Source organism: Salvelinus namaycush, chromosome 25, assembly GCF_016432855.1.
Source record: "Salvelinus namaycush isolate Seneca chromosome 25, SaNama_1.0, whole genome shotgun sequence".
Taxonomy (NCBI): Eukaryota; Metazoa; Chordata; class Actinopteri; order Salmoniformes; family Salmonidae; genus Salvelinus; species Salvelinus namaycush.
In genome coordinates, this window is record NC_052331.1 from 11545034 (window position 1) to 11567438 (window position 22405).

Below are 22405 nucleotides of genomic sequence, written 5' to 3' on the forward strand. Positions count from 1 at the left end.
TTCTTGGGCACAGGGACTATGGTGGTCTGCTTGAAACATGTTGGTATTACAGACTCAGACAGGGAGAGTTTGAAAATTGTCAATGAAGACACTTGTCACTTGGTCAACGAATGCTCGGAGTACATGTCCTGGTAATCTGTCTGGCCCTGCGGTGAATGTGAATGTTGACCTGTTTAAAGGTCTTACTCACATCGGCTGCGGAGAGCGTGATCACACAGTCGTCCGGAACAGCTGATGCTCTCATGCATGTTTCAGTGTTAGCGAGCATAGAAGTAATTTAGCTCATCTGGTAGACTTGTGTCACTGGGCAGCTCGCGGCTGTGCTTCCCATTGTAGTCTGTAATAGTTTGCAAGCCCTGCCACACCCGACGCGCGTCGGAGCCGGGGGTAGTACGATTCGAACTTAGTCCTGTATTGACGCTTTGCCGGTTTGATGGTTCGTCGGAGGGCATAGCGGGATTTCTATAAGCTTCCGGGTTAGAGTTCCGCTCCTTGAAAGCGGCAGCTCTACCCTTTAGCTCAGTGCGGATGTTGCCTGTAATCCATGGCTTCTGGTTGGGGTATGTACGTACAGTCACTGTGGGGATGACGTCATCGATGCACTTATTGATGAAGCCAGTGACTGATGTGGTGTACTCCTCAATTATATCGGAAGAATCCCGGAACATATTCCAGTCTGTGCTAGCAAAACAGTCCTGTAGCTTAGCATCTGCTTCATCTGACCCCTTTTTTATTGACGCTTCCTAATTTTGTTTTTTCTTGTATGCAGGAATCAGGAGCATAGAATGATGGTCAATGTAGTCGTTTGCATCCTGCCTGAGCGAGTCAACCACAGGCTCGTTGACTTCGTGCTCTCATCTGGATAACACACTACACCCCCTTTGGTGCACGTACAAAGAGAGTACATGAGGGCGCGATCTTCCCCGTAGCCTGCCGGCCGTGATTGGTCTGTGTCAGCACGTGGTCCTGTGTGATGACAACTGTTGTAGTCAGAATGGATCATTATTTAATTAAGTATCTTAATGTGTAGCAAACTTTAAAAGTATTCACAGTGGGGATCGAACTTGATCATGATAAACACATTTTAGAGCCCACATTTTTTTTGGGGGGGGGTTATCGTAATTTACATAGTCTTTCTAGGGCAGACCAGGGCTTTTGGCACCACTAGGTTGCTACGCAGTAGCCGACCAGCAGAGCTCAGCAGAGCTCATGACTTTACGCTCCAGATCGGACCCTGGGGGCCTGGTGTTAATGTTCTGATGAATGGATGTGTTCCTTTCCACTAGGGGTGGGAATGTTTACACATTCAAACGTTTAAACGAAGTTGGGATCCTTAACGTTAAGAAAAATCCAGAACCGAAAAATCTCTTTTCCCCCACAAAATTTTAAAAACAGTACAATTATCAGAAAACATTATTTTCCTTGTTATTGCTTAACAAGACGGTAATCTATAAATGGGGAAAGTCATTTTAATAAAACTAGAGAGGAAGGGGAGAACTTTAGGCTAGTTTGGTGAATTTGGGAAGCATGCAAGACAAGACATTGCGAGAAACAGATTAGAAAGACATTCTTTCTGCCTGCCCACTCCTCTCTCTTCCTCACGCTGTCTCTCCTGCTCTTTCTCTTCACTAATAATGCGAGTGTGTGTTCAGTCTTCAGTCTGTTGTGTGTAGAATATTTTAGCCTATTCATTTATAATAGGCCCCGCTTTACGGAAGTTGCGAGACATTGCAAGCCAAGAAATTGTAAGATAGAGCATTCCATTACGAGATACAGTGCACGATTCTGACTCTGCCTGCCTGGTGGATGACCTGCCTATATTGTGCCCCTCCACTCTCTCTCCGTCCCTCGCTAGCTCCCTATGACAGATGATTGTTTGTGTTCTCGGAAGTAGGCAAATAATTAGTCTCCGTTACAAAAATACTCAAACTTAGGAGTCGATTGCTTGCGGAATTAAATCTTGACACTCAGAAATGGAAGTCGACACCAGAAGTCGAGGAATCAATTATTTTGGAGTCGACTCTCCCCCACTACCTCATCGTCATTGACTTTGAAAAAATTGCAGAGAAAGCCAAGCAACAGCAGCAAAGTCCTGTATGGCAATACTTTGAGAAATGTAAGCTTTGCATTGTTGGGTTTAGAGCTTGCAAGAAACACATTTCACTGTCCTTGTGCATGTGACATTCAAACTTGAAACTTTCCATGTAACAAAAGAAGTGCATGTGAACTCCAACAGCCAAGCATCTTAAAAGAGTTTTGACAATGAAGGCAAAGTAACTTGATGACTTTCCCTGGTTTTAGTCAAGTGTGCTACCTTCAAGAATGAGTCTGTTGTACCTGACTTTGTCACCCCAGCATCACACAAGGCAGCTGTCCAATCTGAGCCATCCACAAGCTCTCCTATTGTGTGCCTTAGGCCCATCTCTATGTGCAGTCCACCAAACTTTGCAAGAGAAAACAGTGGTTTGTTGAAAGCCATCACAGGGTTATGGGCAGGATTGAGAAAATGTTTTGTTTAGATGGCCAGCTAGCCCAGCAGGTTGATCTACTTTGTGTATTAAAAACTTATTTCCCACAGGTTGGAACTAGCAACATTTTCCATTGGGTGAATTTTTGGTTAGTTGCTTGCTAGATAGCTAGCTATGTAATATAGGCTAGTATTGGTATTTACAAAATGGTTGGAATTTCCCAGCTAGCTTCCCAACTAATAGGGGACATCCTAGCGCAACGTTCCCTGTTGGTCCCTTACCATTTTCCCTCGGGACTTCCTTTTGTTAGCTGTGTAGCTAGCTAAAATGAATATTATATGTTGACTATTATTGCCCATGGTCTCAATAAATTAGCTACATAATGTAACTCCTAGTATGTGTTGGCAATTTTGAAGCTTGATAACATGTTTTTAAGGTCATTCGAGTGGTTTACAGGTAGATTTCTGGTGTTTCCCGGGCCAATTCTGCCACTTCAGGCAGGACGTTTTTGCCACTTCAGGCAGGTTGCTTATGAAATATCATGGCATATTGTGGAAGACTGGTCCACTACTCACAAATACACTATATATTTATTATATATGGCAACAAAAATAAACAGTAATATCACCTTTACAAATCAGCATAATGGTTTCATATCAAGATGATATTACATAAATTGTAGGTCATATTCAGAGTAAATTACCATGTTCTCAATAAATGAGCTACATAATGTAACTCCTAGGGTGTGTTGGCAATTTGTAAGTTTGATAACATGGTGTTTTTAACCTTTTTAAATACATTTGTTGGGGTGATTCATGTAGTAGTTCAACACAATTTGAGTGGTTTAGCTTCCAGATTGATTTCTGGTGTTTCCAGGACATTTCTGCCACTTTAGGCTGGTTGCTTATGAAATATCATGGAATATTGTAAAAGGCTGGTCCACTACTCACAAACACACAATATTTTGTATTATATATGGCAACAAAAATTCAACAGTAATATCACCTTTCCAAAACCTGATTCTGTTTTGGTGGCCATATTGGATTATGTAGAAAAATAAAATAATAGGAGTGCCATTCCCCAATGTTTTGGCCACCCCTTCTAATATAAATTTAAACATCCCAAAGAGCATCTCTACCAAATGTCATGCTTGTATCCGCCTCCTTATAGTTTCATCTTTTTTTTTCTTTTTTTTTAAAGCTAAGGCCCCGGACTATAGCGGGAGGTGGGTCTATTTAGGAGGCGGACACGGGAGGTGGGAGCGCAACTAAACTTCGGTGCTCCTCAATGATTATTAGAAGTAACTAAGAAATTGCTCAACAGTCAACAACGAAAGTCACAGGGTGAGTGAGCAGAATACACGGGAACGAAATAAACCCTTGCAGTTAACTTAAAGGCAATCGTTACATCTCAATTGAATTTATCAGCACAATATATGGAAAAATATTCAGAATCATCTCTCAGCCGATGGTAAACTAACTATAGAACTCACTCCGCTTCGCTTTCTAGTTCAATTTACGAGAATTTAACGCGACTGCAGCTGCAACTTCGCCACTCTTTACTTGTTTATTCGGAAAATCATTTAAGTGGCCTATAAATGCAACGCTGTTTAATATATGAGAAGACAATGGCACCAGAGACAAGGAACGGAGGAAGTTCTTCCCTGAATAACAACAACAGTAAAGACAACAGCAGGAAAAAGTTCCTGGTCGGCGTGGATCTCTTCTGCTTGTTTTTAGGTGAGTGTTTCTGGCCTTTTCATTCTATAGATATGACAAGAAATTAGGCTATATTATTAGGTCACATTGTCTGACATTGCAGTACATTTTTCTTATATAAATAGGCCACAGTTTTACATTTGCATAAAATCTGGTTACCTGTTATGGTATGTTTGTTGTATTGTGTTTTTATTTATTATTTTATTCATGTTGATTAACACAGCATCATAATGTTATATGACACGTTGGTTTATTTATTATAATCATGGATGAGCTAGAGTGTTCATGCTATCATTATGTCAAGGGCAGAAACTACTCATGCAAATGTCCGTCTAATAATAATAATAATAATTAATCCAAACAATCCAATATCAGAGCAATGTCAGTCAACATAAAGATGATTCAAGGGTTTGTTTAATTTCCTTTTACATTTCGTTGTTTTCTTCTTTTTATTGTCATTTTCTGTTGACTCCTTGTTCCATTTCATCCTTAGTCCATTTTTAATACAAGACAGCAAAAATAGTTGAAAAGATGTTCCTCCTCAGAAAGACAAGAATTTATCATGACAATATTTTGCCAGAGTTCCCAGTGAACCCCCACGCCCACAGTACAGCAATATATTCTGCTGGCAAAGGGGAAAAGCCAATTGATCAATTGCTCCAAGAGGGCTATATTTCTTTGGTGTCCGCCCATTCCTGTTGCACTCATTTGGCCTGTTTTAATATTTTCCATAATGCCTCACATCCCACACTGGCAATCAAGCCAGGAATTCTCTTGAAGTGACATCTGGCATAATATATTTGGTGTGTGTATGTGTGAGTGTGGTGTGTGTGTGTGTGTAATTAAAGGAAAGTGGTGAGAAGGTCAGCCATATGTTCAGCTAATGTACTGAGCACCATCTCTCTCTCTCTCTCTCTCTCTCTCTCTCTCTCTGTCTCTCTCTCTCTCTCTCTCTCTGTCTCTCTCTCTGTCTCTCTCTCTCTCTCTCTCTCTCTCTGTCTTTCTCTCTCTCTCTCTCTCTCTGTCTCTCTCTCTGTCTCTCTCTCTGTCTCTTTCTCTCTCTCTCTCTCTCTCTCTCTCTCTCTCTCTCTATTTCTGTTTCTCTTACTCTTTGACTGAGCTTAGAGTGAGTGATTCCTCACCAGACTCAGAATCACTAGGGCGGTGAACTGTCAAATAGTTTCAAGGGTGACTGAATGAGTCATTCCAAGAAAGACATCAATTTCAAAGACCCTAATAAGTATTCTGGTCCAAGGTCTAATAGTCTTTGGTCTGCTGGTGACTTAACACAACTACATTATATATTGTGATGATATACAGCAGTGGTTCCCAAACGTTTTATAGTCCCGTATCCCTTCAAACGTTCAACCTCCAGCTGCGTGCCCCCTCTAGCACCAGGGTCAGCGCACTCTGAAATGTTGTTTTTTTGCCATCATTGTGAGCCTGCCACACACACACGATACGATACATTTATTAAACATAAGAAAGAGTGTGAGTTTTTCTCACAACCCGGCTCGTGGTAAATGACAAAGAGCTCTTATAGGACCAGGCACAAATAATAATAATAATCAATCATTTTGCTCTTTATTTATCGGTAAGTGGACTGGAGGCAGGGCATGAACGGGATAACGAATCCAGTTGTTTGTGTCGTCCTTTTCGGGAAAGTACCTGCGTAATTACGCACCCAGCTCACTCAGGTGCTTCACTATATCACATTTGACATGGTCCGTCAGCTTGAGTTCATTTGTACACGAACAATCATACAATGATGGAAAGACCTGTGTGTTGTCCTTGTTAATGCAGACAGAGAAGAGCTCCAACTTCTTAATCATAGCCTCAGTTTTGTTCCGCACATTGAATATAGTTGCGGAGAGTCCCTGTAATCCTAGATTCAGATCATTCAGGTGAGAAAAAACATCACCCAGATAGGCCAGTCGTGTAAGAAACTCGTCATCATGCAAGCGGTCAGACAAGTGAAAATTATGGTCAGTAAAGAAAACTTTAAGCTCGTCTTGCAATTCAAAAAAGGTTGTCAATACTTTGCCCCTTGATAACCAGCGTACTTCTGTATGTTGTAAAAGCATTACAATTGTATAATGCAGAAAATACACGAGAGTTCAGGGGCCTTGCTTTAACAAAGTTAACCATTTTCACTGTAGTGTTCAAAACGTCTTTCAAGCTGTCAGACATTCCCTTGGCAGCAAGAGTCTCTCGGTGGTTGCTGCTGTTTACCCAAATGGCGTCGGGAGCAACTGCTTGGACACGCGTTACCACTCCATTATGTCTCCCTGTCATGGCTTTTGCGCCATCAGTACAGATACCAACACATCTTGACCACCAAAGTCCATTTGATGTCACTAAGCTGTCCAGCACTTTAAAAATATCTCCACCTGTCGTCCTGGTTTCCAGTGGTTTACAGAAGAGGATGTCTTCCTTAATTGACCCCCATAAACATAACGGACATATAGTAGGAGCTGTGCCAGGCCTGCCACGTCTGTTGACTCAAACAGCTGTAACGCATAGAATTCACTGGCTTGTATGCGAAGCAGTAATTGTTTCAAAACATCTCCTGCCATTTCACTGATGCATCGTGAAACGGTGTTGTTTGATGAAGGCATTGTCTGTATAGTTTTTTGGGCCTTTTCCCCCAGCATTGTCCCAGCCATATCCACGGCAGCAGGAAGAATTAAGTCCTCCACAATAGTATGGGGCTTGCCTGTCCTAGCCACTCGGTAGCTCACCATATAAGACACTTCTAGCCCCTTCTTATTAATGGTATCTGTTGCTTTTATACATGCCTTACTACTCGAAAGTCATCTTAATTCTCGCTCAAAAAACTCCTGTGGGTTATTTGTTCCTGAATGTCTGCGCAAGAGTGAAGGTTTCATCGAGTTGTGAGATAGTACTTTTGCACATATAACACACTGAGGAGTAGTTACACAGTCAGTACTCACAATATAAGTGAACTCCAAATCAATGTAGCTCAAATCAAATTTTATTAGTCACATGCGCCGAATACAACAGGTGAGGTACCCTCACCACCTGGGGGCGGCCTGTCACGAAGTCCAGGATCCAGTTGCAGAGGGAGGTGTTCAGTAGACCTTACAGTGAAATGCTTACATATGAGCCCCCAACCAACAATGCAGTTTTAAAAAATATGGATAAGAATAAGAGATAAATGTAACACGTAATTAAAGAGCAACAGTAAAACAACAATAGCAAGGCTATATACAGGGATGTACCGGTACAGAGTCAATGTGCGGGGGCACCGGTTAGTTGAGGTAGTATGTAAATGTAGGTAGAGTTATTGAGAGTACCAGCGGTGTAAAGAGGGGGGCAATGCAAATAGTCTGGGTAGCCATTTGATTAGATGTTCAGGATTCTTATGGCTTGGGGGTAGAAGCTGTTTAGAAGCCTCTTGGACCTAGACTTGGCACTCCGGTACCACTTGCCGTGCGGTAGCAGAGAGAACAGTCTATGACTAGGGTGGCTGGAGTCTTTGACAATGTTTAGGGCCTTCCTCTGACACCGCCTGGTATAGAGGTCCTGGATGGCAGGAAGCTTGGCCCCAGTGATGTACTGGGCCATTCGCACTACCCTCTATAGTGCCTTGCAGTCGGAGGCCGGGCAGTTGCCATACCAGGCAGTGATGCAACCAGTCAGGATGCTCTCAATGGTGCAGCTGTAGAACCTTTTGAGGAGCTGAGGACCCATGCCAAATCTTTTCAGTCTCCTGAGGGGGAATAGGTTTTGTCGTGCTCTTCACAACTGTCTTGGTGTGCTTGGACCATGTTAGTTTGTTGGTGATGTGGACACCAAGGAACTTGAAGCAAGCCCTGCCACATCCGACGAGCGTCAGAGCCTGTGTAGTATGATTCGATCTTAGTTCTCATCATATTTGCGCCTCTTCGGTTGTCCAACGCCCCTGTCTGTTGTTCAGTGCTTTCCCGGGTAAGGGAGCAGTAGCTCTTCGGCTGCATCATATTCACAACTGTCAGTGTCCATGCTAGCTGGGCTAACAACAAATGTAGAATTACTGATGCTAGCATTGGATATGCTCGTGGAAGCAGAACAACTTGTGTCGTCGACAGGTGAAGGTGTAGTACTGCTGGTAGTAGCAGTACAACCAGTAGTGCTGGTATTTGTCTCTATGGATGCAGGCCTTACTTTTTTTAACCATTCATCAATTTTCGAGCAAATGGAATGAGCAGCAGCTACGTTTGGCTACATATGGACTGTTAGTGGAATTCCCGCAAGAGAGTAACGGTTAATATGATTGGATGTTAATTATTTGACTAGGCTACCTGTATTTGACATTGTGTTGTTATTTCGCTGAACACTAGATGTTTACATTTTGGTTTTGGCAGTGAAACGAGGCTACTCAGGTGAGAAAAAAACTCACCCAAATGTATAGCCCCGGAGAAAAAAAAAGTAAGTTAAGAACAAAATTCTTATTTACAATGACAGCCTACTTGTAAAGCCCCCTCAGCCAAACCCTCCCCTAACCCGGAAGACGCTGGACCAATTGTGCGCCGTCCTATGGGACTCCCGATCACGGCTGGTTGTGATACAGCCCGGGATCGAACCTGGGTCTGTAGTGACACCTCTAGCACTGCAATGCAGTGCCTTCGACTGCTGCGCCAGTCAGGAGGCCCCCTACACATACACCGCCTTAGTGTATGTGACAAATAAATAATATGTGATGTGATTTTGTATGCATTTCAGAGACTAGTAATTTTTTATCCCTTGACAGTTTGAAAGTATTAATCCTTTGACCTGTTGAAATGTATAATACATGAAGGTGGAAAAGAGGTGGAATTTACTAGTCTGGGGTGAAGACGTATGTATTCAAGTTCTACAGGGTCACTGACTTGAGTTGACTGTTTACAATGGGACATCTATGGCCACTTCTTACCCCACAACTGTTTGTTTGAAATAGTCTCTGATAAGGTTATCACGGGTCAGTAGAGGTTCTGTCAACAAACTTCTCCGTCTCTCTATTGCCCTGCAAATGCATAAATATATATTTTTTTTCTGACGAGGCGGAGGGTAAGTTTTGCCCACTCTGTGTTTGTACCTGCCCACAGAAAACGCCTGTCAACAAACTAACAGTGTTTAGCTGTCTAAAGATGTGGTTTGAGGGGAGTGACCGCAAGGAGGAAATGGTGGAAGCACACTTGCAATTACTGGCCAAGCCAGCTTCCATTCTCACTGTGACTCTGACTGGAGTTCCAGCATCTCCCGACTAGAAGAACTTTCCTCTCAGTTTACAATCAGGGCCCATATTCATAAAGTGTCTCAGAGTACGAGTGCTGATATAAGATCAGTTTAGCCTTTTAGATGATAATGAATAAGATTATACGGACAGGAGGGACCTGATCCTAGAACAGCACTCCTACTCAGAGACAGTTTACGATTACAGACCCAAATCTCAGTAGCCTATCCAGAGTTTTATATTTAGATCTCAATATCTCAATAAGGCTCTGGCCTGGTCCCATACTATATGTGCTGTAACCAACACTTTTATTGTTGTCGTATTATTGTCATACCAATAAAAGAGTTGGCTACAGCACATACATACACTATAGGACCAGGCCGGAGTCCAGACCTGGTCTCAGTGCTTCAATACCCCAAGACTATCATAGCCAAAATAGCATTAGTTTAAACAGGCAGGACTTTAGGTAACACTTCATAATCCTATTAATTAACAAGTATAATTTATAAAGCATTTGTAAAGTATTTATAATGGCTTATTCATTCAAAACTATTATAAAGTTAGCCAAGTGCCTCAACTCCACAATGATTTCATCCACGGAGTTGAGCGCTGGCTAGAGTTTTTTAGTCGTTCGAGTCGCTATTTTTTTACTTAACCTTTTTTTTATCCAGGTGAGTCAATTAAGAACAAATTCTTATTTACAATGACGGCCTGTCATCCCATACAAAAAAAGGTAATCAAATACAACCACTATCTTTGTTGAGATTCAATTGGCACATCTTAGAGCATCTTAGAGCAACAGCAATGAGGAAACTGTCTGTAGTTGTATTTGATTAACGTTTTATTAAAAAGTATGGATTTCAATAAACAAAGAAAGGCACGCAACAACAAAGGACAAACAGAGGTACACGGTAAGGGTTAAGAAATTACAATTTTTTAAGTATCGACTGCATAGCGACTCGAAGGAGTCAGAGGTTAATTTAAAAAAAAGTCTAGTCTGCGCTCAAATACATGGATGAAATCATTGTGGAATTGAGGTACTTGGCTATTGTAAAGTGTAACCAAACTTTAGCTTTATTCCCTGTAGATTGAACTGAATCAACCGTGTTTTGGCCAACACTGGCCCAGTGCAAGGCTGAACCCTGGGTTAAGTGTGTAACTAAATGGGGTTAGTTGAACAGTAAGTCGTTGCAGGTGGGGTTTTACGTTTTCTAATCACCTTATAATGTCCCCATTTGCTGCTGCCTGGCTGTAGCTCATCAGAAAGCTCAAGGGGGCTTAATCAGCTATAGTGTGACTGTTAAACATCACTAACTATTCAATGAGACAAATGGGGGGGGGAAACACTTTTACAGGGATTTCTATTTTGGCTTTTTATTGTTTTATTTAATCGGTAACATGTTGAGACTACATGGAGCTCAGATTCTTTAAGCATTTCACCAATATTTTTGGCAAACCACAATTCAACGCAAATGTGATCTTTTCCCCTCTTCTCCTCTCTCTCAGTAGCCAGTGGAACAAGGAGAGCATAGGAATAGGGTTTGGCCACCGCACCGCACCACGACCAGACAGACAGACAGGGAGTAGTTTGTGTGGGGGCTCTTGACTGCCATGCACACAAGGGTACAAGTAAAAACACAACTGCATCTGTGTATACAGCAGCACAACTCCCTCACACATGCAGTCTACATTTCTATGTCAGTGGGAGAGCAATGGCAGCAAGTGGAAAATGTGTATCTGTTTATTTTAGCTACAGCAACTGGTGTTATGTGAAATGCCCCAAAATATGCTGGAATTTAATTAATTTAATGCAAGCTGCCATTTGCCTGTCCCAGACATTGATTGTGGTTTCCATAGTGGAATTGAAGCCCCAAACTGAAACTCTCTAATTAATCCTATGGGCATGCTTAAGAATTGTTATAATCCAATAAGCTCAAGGTAAATGTTTCTCGCTTCCAATTTTTCCATGAGAGAAAGCAAAGCAGACAGGTGTTTGAGTACTTACTCATCACTTCCAGGAAGTTGTTTGGTTATACCTTCCTGGGGCTTTATAGGGATCGCTACGATGATATAAAAGCCACATGGGAAATAAACCACCCTTTTGATATTGGTAAAAGAAAATCCTACATGCTCACTCATGCCATTTTCAATTAGGGAGTGCTTTATGTTTTCTTTGCGTCAGTGTAGCTAATACATTAGAAGTATGCCTCTTGGCTGATGTTGTTGTTGGCAACTAGTGGGGCACTGGTTTTCCCTTTGCTTGTGCGAAGCGGGAAGGGAGGAAGACGGGAAATCCCAAGATGCCTTGAAGAATGCTGATGCTGCACTGTCTGGTGGCATGGGGTGTGTGGAGGGCCTCGGAGGCAAGACAACACAGCTGAATCATGGGAAGAACAGACTTGGTAACATCTTAAATTACTCACTCCATGTTTGTTTCTGTCACCTGTTAGGGGTCAGGACCTGACTGGCATTTCTGTTCCTTAATGAGTTGAGAAAGAGAGAGTCAGCCATCTTTTACTTGTATTTAACTTCCTCTCTTTTGTACTCTCTGGCCCACCTGAGTCTTGGATCTGTTAATGTGCATAAAGGCAGTCAGGGAGGTCAAAACACCGGGATTAATGCTTTTCACATTCATAGCAGTGTTGAGCCCAGCGGCCAGGGCCCTCTTTTCTTTCCATTGCCCTACATCAGCAAGCAGCAGCACTAAGCTGCCAAGCACTGTGCTGTGAGAGGAATGCCTGCTGATTTCCTCCCATCATAAGGGCAATGAAAAAGCCTGACAGATCACAGTTAAGATCGGGCGGTACTTAAAGTGTGTTTTCTCTCTACTAGAGCTCTAACATCGCTGAAAACCCCAAGCTTCAAATGGCTTGAAAATAAATAGTAAAAACAGTAATGGTAATAATGTGAATACTGTTGAATCTTGGATTTGAGGGAGGGAGGCCAGTGGAGGAGTGGTTAGGGTCTGGTCTGGGGTTCCCATCAGGCAGAGAGACTGGCCTGTAACGTGAGCCTCTCCCAGCTGGGCTTTCAAAGCCCAGGCAGCTTGGAGCAGGGCGAGGGGAGCCAAACACACTAAGGAGTGTGCTGACATTTGGGTTTGAAGACATCAAACCCCTGCCTCAGCTCTCCAGGACCCAGGCCAGCACCCCCAGTTTGACCTCTTCCTCCCAACCCTCACCCCATCCTCAGCCTTTACCCAGAGAGAAAAGGGGGTAGGGATGGATGAGAGCGAGAGAGAGCAAATGTTTGACTTTCTTTGTATTCATACATTTCAAAATTATTCAAGGGGTTCACTTCAAAGCTTCAAACATCAGTTAAAGGTCCACTTGGATGTGATCGAGAGAGTAAGTTTTCCAATTCTGTCAGGGGGTTGGAGAGTCCTCTCCTGGGTACTACTTTTCCCCTTTATCTGTAAAAGTTCCTCTCCAGTTCAGGGAAATGACTGGTCCTCTTGGACTGCATTATATTTTCTCATGCAATATGTTTGTTGTTATTTTTTTAGATAAGTGGTTTTACCTCTTATCTAAAAGTGGTGAAATACACTAATTCGATTGGACGAAAACACCCTTCAGTCACATTTGTCTCAGCCTTCCACATCAGTTATCTGCGATGGATATTGTTCAGCCCTTTTAGTACTAGCTGCCCCTGTTTGATGTTGGTTATTCATAGTATGATGGACGATACAGATTCTAACAATGACAGATTATTCCCTTTCTTGGCTGCCAAGTCAGTGCACTTCATTTTGTTTATTTGATTTTTCGGGAGTTGCTGTCATAAAAGGGAAAATCCACCCCAAAAACAATATTTTGGTAGTTTTTTTTTTCATTTTGGGACTGTTGATACAGAAATTTTCCCTGTAAAGGTGCTACGCATACGGTTTTATTTTTATTTTTGCATTGTGAATTCAGAAAATGTCCATAATATAGCTGCAGTAATAGTGGAATGATAGTGTTTCACAGTATTACTCACCTATTGATTTCTCCTGCCGGGGTGGCATCTGTTGTCAACATGGGAAAGCTGTTCTGACTTTGTGGCTGTTTTATCTAGTGGAAAGGGCTCTGTCTTATCCTGGTTGTGCTACAATTCTGATTCCCTACAGTACACTATTCAATGCATAAACTGAAAAGGTTAACATTTTAGCAATCAGGAAATGACAGAGTGATTTCCACTAGATAACACAGCCACAAAGTCAGAACACCATTTTGACAACAGATGCCGCTCCGGCGGGAGAAATCAATAGGTGAATATTACAGCCAATCACAACACTGGCGGGTAAGTAATACTATGAAACACTATCATTCCACAATTACTGCAGATATATTATGGACATCAGTGTTATCTGATGGTAAAGAAATAGAGGCTGTATCACTTCAATGGATATTCGGTAGATTATTTGCTGTAGCCTACATATTTCCCTCAAACTGAACATGCTACAGGTCCATGGCCAATTTTGAGCACTGTATCATGATATTACATGAATATAACATGTTATCAGCTGAGATTTGGGTGACGAGAGCGTTTATCAATGTTGTTATGATGAGAACTGCATAACAGTCACCTTCCAGGTAAGTGCCCCAGGTAAGTGTGTGGGTGTGTCTTTCTGTGTTTGTTTGTTCGTTCTTGCCAGAGCTGTGTGTGGGTGTTGTGGGTTAACTACAAAAATACAGGTTGTGTGTGTGATGTGTGTATGTTTGTATGCCAGTCAGATTACTTGGGCAGATTACAGATTACATGCAGTGATGCTCCTTGCTGTCTTTCTGCACAAGTTTCCCATCACACCCCACTGGAGGGGCTTGTTCTGCAATGACAGCAGCATCAGCCTGTCCTATAAGAACAGCACTCTGCCCACCGCTGTCCTGGGAGTTGTGGGGTTCCCTGTGCCCATCATCTCCGTAAATCTTTAGCATGGTTCAGCAGCAGGAGGGACAGGAAACACATCCAGGGGACTCTGATTCACTCCATCCAGTGATTCACTGAATGTGGCTATATGCCGAGGCCACCTCACAAATGTAGCAGTTGGTGATCTACATTCAATTGATTGCATTCATAAACCTAGAAGTGGTATGGGATTAGCCTTGGTGTCGGTTTGTCTATAAAAAAAATCCAAACATGTTGGTATGACAACCACAGTTGTTGAAACAGACAGGCACCAAGGCTAGTATACAAACCCTATTGGTACAAAATGAACTCCTACACGGCTCATCAATACTGAATTAAACCACTATTTCCTAGTAATTGGTTTTAGGTTGAGAACTATCTGAGTGAAGACAACAAGTCTGGAAAGATGTGAGTGAAAAGTGAGACCCCCATGTTCCCTGTCCAGCCATCGCTGTGCCATCTACCTGTGGACACTCCTTTAGGAGCCCCTTATTGACCCTCTCTCCTATATCTCTCTCTCTTCATGTATCCCTCTCCCTCTCTCTCTCTCTCTCTCTCTCTCTCTCTGCCTCACCACTGCTGTGTGTACATAGCCGGCCTGCCTTTCCTGATCATAGAAACTAGTGCTGTACAGCCCTACCGCCGAGGCTTTTACTGCAACGATGAGTCCATCAAGTACCCGGCCAAACACGGAGACACCATAAGCGACGCTGTGCTTTCTGCTGCTGGCATTCTTATCACCATCCTTTCTGTAAGTCACTATACCTCACTAATTTGCCTGAGTCCCAGATCAGTTTATGCTGTCTTGCCAACTCATATGTATATGAGTTGCCATAGGAGTTGGCAAGTCAGCACAAACAGATCTGTAACTCAGGCTATGTTCATCTCACTTTCCACCTCAGCAATGTGCAGCAGCATCAACACTCACTGTACTGTGTGTCTACTAAAATATACAGCACGCTGCCCACTGTCCTGGCAGTTGTGGGGTTCCCACTGGGCGTCATTTCAACATGGACATTTGGGTAATATTTGGTTGAGACGTTGATCAGTGAGATTTTATTCACCCACTCAAAAAGACAGCCAGAGGTTTGTTGAATTCCCAATGTGTTATCACTATGCTATTAACCATAATTCTATACATACATACATACTATACATATTTTACAGACACAATCTATTTTACAATAGTTATATTTTGTTTGTTTTTAGTCCTAGCCTTCCTCTATTTCTGATGTCCATCCAGTTTGATTTCTATTTGTAACTGTGCTATTTAACAACATTTCTGAACCTATATACATTTTACAGACCCCGTATGTTTTACATTGGTTATCTTGTTATTAGTCCCACCCTTCAGCTCCATTCAACCCCTCCCATCTATCTCTTAACACCATCCATTTTGGATTTATATTTGCCATATATTTTTCAAAATCTAAGTTAAGTAGACTTTTAAATAAAGTGATTTGATTTAGTCCTATTCTTTAACTTAGATTTTTGGTTGAGATGCAGACGGAAAAGCCAACATATGAATTATACATTTCTTGAGAACCTGGAACTAAAGCCAGACTAAGTCAGTAGCACAAAATATATTTGGTTGCATTGCACACCAAACACAATTAAATATCACTTTTGCAATATAGTAAATAGCTTATTAACTTGTAGACAAGTTAACAAATGCGATGTTTGATTGTTAGCTCCAACTAAACCAAAAATAATAGTTCAAGAATAGGATTAAAGTGCCTGAGATGAAACTATCCAATCAATAGATACATCTCCTTTAAATGTTGAGATTGGGTTGCATTGTCAACCAAACACAATTCAATATGACTTTTGTCAACATAAAGACAACATATCAATGAAGTCAATATATGTATTATTGACTTGACAATTACAAACACTGTAATTCACAGGGCTAGACATGTGGTGGATGGCACAGGAGAAGAGCTATAGGCCCATTTTTCTTCTTCTGAATGTGATGCTAAATTCCATGTTCCCCCATAGACCAAGGGGCTTCAAATAAATCTCTGCAACAACAACAAAAACTACTCTGGGAGTGTTGGAGTTAACATTTTATAATTGTATAATTTGTGTGACGACTAGACATTTATGAGACAAGGCACGAGACAACCTCTTCCCCGCTTTGAATATCTCTGAGGTTACAACTTTAACAGTTACACAAAGTTAATACAAAGCTGTTTCATTCATTCACATAGTTGATATATTCTCAGTTCTTACACAATGAGAAACAGATGTGTTCTTTTCTCTCCCATGAAGCAGCTGGGTTGGATCAACCAGGCTCTAAAGGGCTCCATGGTGGCGAGAGAGAAATTAAAAAAGAAAAACAGACATGTTATCAGCTTGTACAATCTCCCTGTAGGACCTTCCCCCAAATGTGTTTTTATCGAAATTAGATGTTTTTCTGCCATGACAAGAATTTCTCAATGAAACCGAGATGCTAACAAGAAAACACCCAGACATCCCCTTGTGAAATCAGAGCCCTGCGAAAACGAGTGAGCCGGCGCAGTGGAAAACAAACGTGCCCCCAATGTGTGTCTGCTCTGGTAGAGTCTGGCCACCAAAACATCTGACATGACGCCTAGCTCAGCGTTTCTCCTGGTTGAAACCAGAAGTACTGCCCCTGCCCTCCCCCTCGCTATCCCTCCCTTTCTCTCTCCCTTTTCATTCCCTCTCATTTCTCCCTTGCTCTTTTCCTCCCTCTCTCACTCTGCCCCTCTCTTTGTCTCTCCCCATTGACTCTCTCCGTCCCTCCCTCCTTCTCTCCCTCACTCTTTTTCTCCCTCCCTCTCTTCACTCTCCCTCCCTCCTCTTCTTCTCACTCCCTCCCTCTATAAAACCTCAAGCTCTTTCTCCTTCTCTCCTCACTCACTCCCTCTCTCCCATTTATCTGTGGCCAGGAGGTGGACTAGAGGGGGGTGGGGAAGGGAAAGGCATTCGAGCTTGAACAGCTGTAGTGAGTTATTGGAGTCCGGTCCACGTCCCCCGGCCCTAAGTATGTCCGGCACGTCAATCATCGGTTTTATACGTTTGTTTATTTACCCACTTACTGAAAACCTCTGCATGTGCCTTCCACAACTCACATACTCACTCACCCTCACATAGTTACACTGAACGTTATGCAATTTGTTTTTGATATTAGTGGTGCTAACCAAGGGTTGGGTTTGGAGTGTTTTTGATATTAGTGGTGCTAACCAAGGGTTAGGTTTGGAGTGTTTTTGATATTAGTGGTGCTAACCAAGGGTTAGGTTTGGAGTGTTTTTTATATTAGTGGTGCTAACCAAGGGTTAGGTTTGGAGTGTTTTTGATATTAGTGGTGCTAACCAAGGGTTAGGTTTGGAGTGTTTTTGATATTAGCGGTGCTAACCAAGGGTTAGGTTTGGAGTGTTTTTGATATTAGCGGTGCTAACCAAGGGTTAGGTTTGGAGTGTTTTTGATATTAGCGGTGCTAACCAAGGGTTAGGTTTGGAGTGTTTTTGATATTAGCGGTGCTAACCAAGGGTTAGGTTTGGAGTGTTTTTGATATTAGTGGTGCTAACCAAGGGTTAGGTTTGGAGTGTTTTTGATATTAGCGGTGCTAACCAAGGGTTAGGTTTGGAGTGTTTTTGATATTAGCGGTGCTAACCAAGGGTTAGGTTTGGAGTGTTTTTGATATTAGCGCTGCTAACCAAGGGTTAGGTTTGGAGTGTTTTTGATATTAGCGCTGCTAACCAAGGGTTAGGTTTGGAGTGTTTTTGATATTAGCGCTGCTAACCAAGGGTTAGGTTTGGAGTGTTTTTGATATTAGCGCTGCTAACCAAGGGTTAGGTTTGGAGTGTTTTTGATATTAGCGGTGCTAACCAAGGGTTAGGTTTGGAGTGTTTTTGATATTAGTGGTGCTAACCAAGGGTTAGGTTTGGAGTGTTTTTGATTGACCTATTTCCTCCAAAATAAAGTCAAATATTTGAAAGTCTTTGATGTAAGTATTTTTTCCTTCAGCTCATAGTGTCGTTGTAATATTATACTCTGATTACTCCTAGTATTGTCGCTCTATACTCTCTGATCAGTCTCTGCTGTTTTACTGATGTGTTTAACTGAATTCCAAATATATATTGGAAAACCAGATGTCTGATACTCTATCATACTCTATCATTAAGGAAATGAATAAGCAATTCCGTTTTGTTGAAATGAGACATATTAACAACAATGAAACAATGAATTACTGATATTTACTCTGACAGTAATTAGGAACTACATTACAGTAACAATATGATTTCAGTGGCCATCCTTGTAGATGACATGACTGCTGAGCCATATATACAGTACATATAGAGATGTGTATTTCTACTTCTGCATGACTGTATCCTCTCCTTTATCCCTCTTGCCAGATCATCATCTCTAAGAGATATAGTCATGTCATCTGTAAAGATGGCCGCTGTAGACTCCGGTTCCACCAATCCCCATTTGACTGCCACAGTGGCCATCTTTGTGCTGTAGATGACATGACTGTATCCTCTCCTTGTTCCTTCCCCCATCAGATCATCATTGGTGAGAGCTACATGATCTACTACCTGAACGAGGGCTCTAAGTCCTTCGTGGGGAACCCCTACATCTCCGCCCTCTACAAGCAGGTGGGCGTGTTCATCTTTGGCTGCGCAGTCAGTCAATCGTTCACGGACATTGCCAAGGTATCGGTGGGCCGCATGCGACCCCACTTCCTGGACGTGTGTAGGCCCGACTGGTCCACCATCAACTGTTCTTTGGGCTACATCACAGACTACCAGTGTAATGGACCCGAGAGCAAAGTCCAGGAAGCCAGGTACATTACTCTGATATTACTCCATTGTGATTGTGAAGCATCTATGTGGTGTTTATGAAGACTTTATGAGTGCTCTATAAAGAAACGTAGCCTATAAGTTATGTTTCGTTTGAAGTGGTACCGGATATTTGATTTCATACAAAGTGAATGCTTTGTTCAATATTCAGGCGAAAGGCATTGCATTGGTCTTACCTGTGCAGTAATCTTCTAATTGCTATAGTAACAACATTTGATTTCTCCTTTTCAGGAAGTCGTTCTTCTCTGGCCATGCGTCCTTTTCAATGTACACCATGCTGTATTTGGTGGTGAGTTACTGTCATGTGTCTTAACCTCACACACACACACACACACACACACACACAAACACACAAACACACATGTACACACACACTCTAGCTGTCGCCCTGTGTTGATTCATTACCCATCTCTCCCAATCTCCCAGTTCTACCTGCAGTCCAGGTTCACCTGGCGTGGAGCCCGTCTCCTGCGCCCCCTGACCCAGTTCACCCTCATCATGATGTCCTTCTACACCGGCCTGTCCCGCGTCTCCGACCACAAGCACCACCCCACCGATGTCCTGGCTGGATTCGCACAGGGAGCCCTGGTGGCCTACAGCATAGTGAGTATTTGGACTTAGTGTTTACTATGTCCCCATAACTACATAGTACTTTACTGCATATAATGCATAGTATGTACTATAGCTATGATTTACTAGATATAGTACTGCATATACAGTGCATTTGGAAAGTATTCAGACCCCTTGACTTTTTCCACATTTTGTTACGTTACAGCCTTATTTTAAAATGTATTAAATAGTTTTCTTCCCTCATCAATCTACACACAGTACCCCATAATGACAAAGTAAAAACAGGTTTTTAGAAATGTTTGGTAGCGATTACAGCCTCGAGTCTTCTTGGGTATGACGCTGCAAGCTTGGCACAGCTGTATTTGGGGAGTTTCTCCCATTCTTCTCTGCAGATCTTCTCAACCCCTGTCAGGTTGGATGGGGAGCGTCACTACACAGCTATTTTCAGGTCTCTGAGTTGAAATGTATCTGGCTAAGGTGTATGTAAACTTCCGACTTCAACTGTATATAGACAGGTGTGTGCCTTTCCAAATGTTGTCCAATCAAGTGATTTTACCACTATAACGACACAGGATGAGACCCAGATGCAGACACAGGAGGCAGATGGTTGAAGTCTCAGATGTATTACATACAAGGGGTAGGCAAATGGCAGGGCCTGGACAGGCAGAGATCCGTAATCCTAATAAGAGTCAGACAGGCGTATAAAGGCTCAGGGTCAGGGCAGGCAAAAACAGGTCGGAACTGGGAAGACTAGATCACAAACTAGAAAGAAGGAAAAACACGCTGGGACGACTTGACGAGACAAGACGAACTGGCAACAGACAGAAAACGCAGGTATAATACATAGGGGATAATGGAAAATAGGAGACACCTGGTGGGGGTGGAGACAAGCACAAGACAGGTGAAACAGATCAGGGTGTGACATCCATAGGGGGACTCCAATCAAGTTGTAGAAACATCTCAAGGATGATCAATGGGAACAGGATGCACATGAGCTCAATTTTATGTCTCATAACAAAGGGTCTGAATACTTATGTAAATAAGTTATTTCTGTTTTTTATTTTAATACATTTGCAAAGATTTCAAAAAATCTGTTTTCCCTTTGCTATTAGGTGTCTAGATGAGGATTTTTTATTTATTTAATCAATTTTAGAATAACAAAATATTGAAAAAGTCAAGGGGTCTGAATACTTTACGAAAGCACTGTAAAAAATGGTATAGTACTGCATGTATAATGCAGTTATGCAGTCTGTATCATTAACATGTCTGACCTGTTTTTACTATATAATTTATTATTGACAATATTGACCTTTTTTTCCCTTCTTCTTTCCAATCCCTCAGGTGTTTTTCGTATCTGACCTGTTCAAGCCCAAAGGCAGAAGTTCAGCTCTACCAGTGACACCATTAAAGAACCCCAACAACCCCACGGCAGACATCAGAGAGAGGAGCAACCACATCACCATGGCATAGTAGAGACCACTAGAGTACAGCTACCTTCCGCTGTAGGTTTTAAACATCCCTTATTTCACCTACTGGTCTGTACTGGATATGTTAAACAACCAAAGCAGCAAGACTGCCAACTGACATGTCTGCAAGGCACAGAGAAATAATGAGCTATGGAGAACTTACTTTGGAAAGAAGAGGAGAGACACAAACAATACACACACGCCGTTTGAACAGCCAGCAACATCCATGTTTCTCACCATCTCATCTGACATGTGAATGTGGAAGAGTGTGGGGAGAGAATTCATATTTTGCTTTAATTACCCAAGATCTCTACATCAAACCTGGTGCTTTGCAGATTAACTTTATCTGGATCTGCAGACAAGGAAGTTTCACAGACAGAATCATGAAGGAAGGAGAGAAGGAAACGAACAGCTGTGGAACGTGATAATGTCTGCTTGGCTTCAGGCACCATGGAGACTGGCTAATAATACCATTCACACACATACTTTGTGCATATGAGATACAAACTCATGAACAGGAACAAATTCCTTGATTACAGGAAGGATGTTTTTTCTTTTATAAATAACCTTCGTTTTAAGTTCGAGCTATAGCACTATATCCAAACTCAATACTTTATTTAATTGTCACCACTTGAATGAACTGAAGTGAAGCTTTTCTGTAAATCTTTGTATTAAAACCAGCGTTTAGGTCTCCTGAAATGTAGTTTGTATAGAAATATATACACTGTAGATGGAGACTACAGAGAGAGGGATGTGGGCCTCTTTTTGCTGGTTGGGACGAGCCTCCACTGAGCCCTGTAATGAAGTGACTGTGTGTGCCAGATGACTGCTCACAAGTATTAGGTCAGAGTATTAGGCCAGAGTGTGTGTATATGTGTGTGTCTGTCAGTGTGCAAGTATCTGAACGTCGTGTGTGTGTGTGTGTGTGTGTGTGTGTGTGTGTGTGTGTGTGTGTGTGTGTGTGTGTGTGTGTGTGTGTGTGTGTGTGTGTGTGTGTGTGTGTGTGTGTGTGTTCGTGTGTTCGTGTGTTCGTGTGTGTGTTCGTGTTCCTAAATGCTTCAGGTTAAAGACCGGGAACGTAAGGCTGCTTCAACAGACGTTTATATTAAAAACAGGAAATCTGTGGAATTATATTTTCATAGACTAGCTTTGTGATACATTTTCTAGTGATTCACATAAACTGTGCCAACTTCAGAAAAAAGAACCCCTTCCCTGTGACACTATAGTATGCTCTGTCCTACCATGTCATTGCAACCAAACA

At 42.2% G+C, this 22405-nt stretch overlaps 1 protein-coding gene across 1 annotated transcript; it reads left to right on the plus strand.

The window, feature by feature from the left end:
• Positions 1-3723: 3723 nt before the first annotated feature.
• Positions 3724-22076, plus strand: LOC120020040 (phospholipid phosphatase 3-like). Its single transcript, XM_038963472.1, has 6 exons — positions 3724-4207; positions 14876-15033; positions 18812-19092; positions 19340-19397; positions 19535-19711; positions 21020-22076. The coding sequence occupies exons 1-6, from the start codon at positions 4066-4068 to the stop codon at positions 21146-21148; spliced, it is 945 nt and encodes a 314-aa protein (XP_038819400.1). The 5' UTR covers positions 3724-4065; the 3' UTR covers positions 21149-22076.
• The last annotated feature ends 329 nt before the right edge of the window (positions 22077-22405 follow it).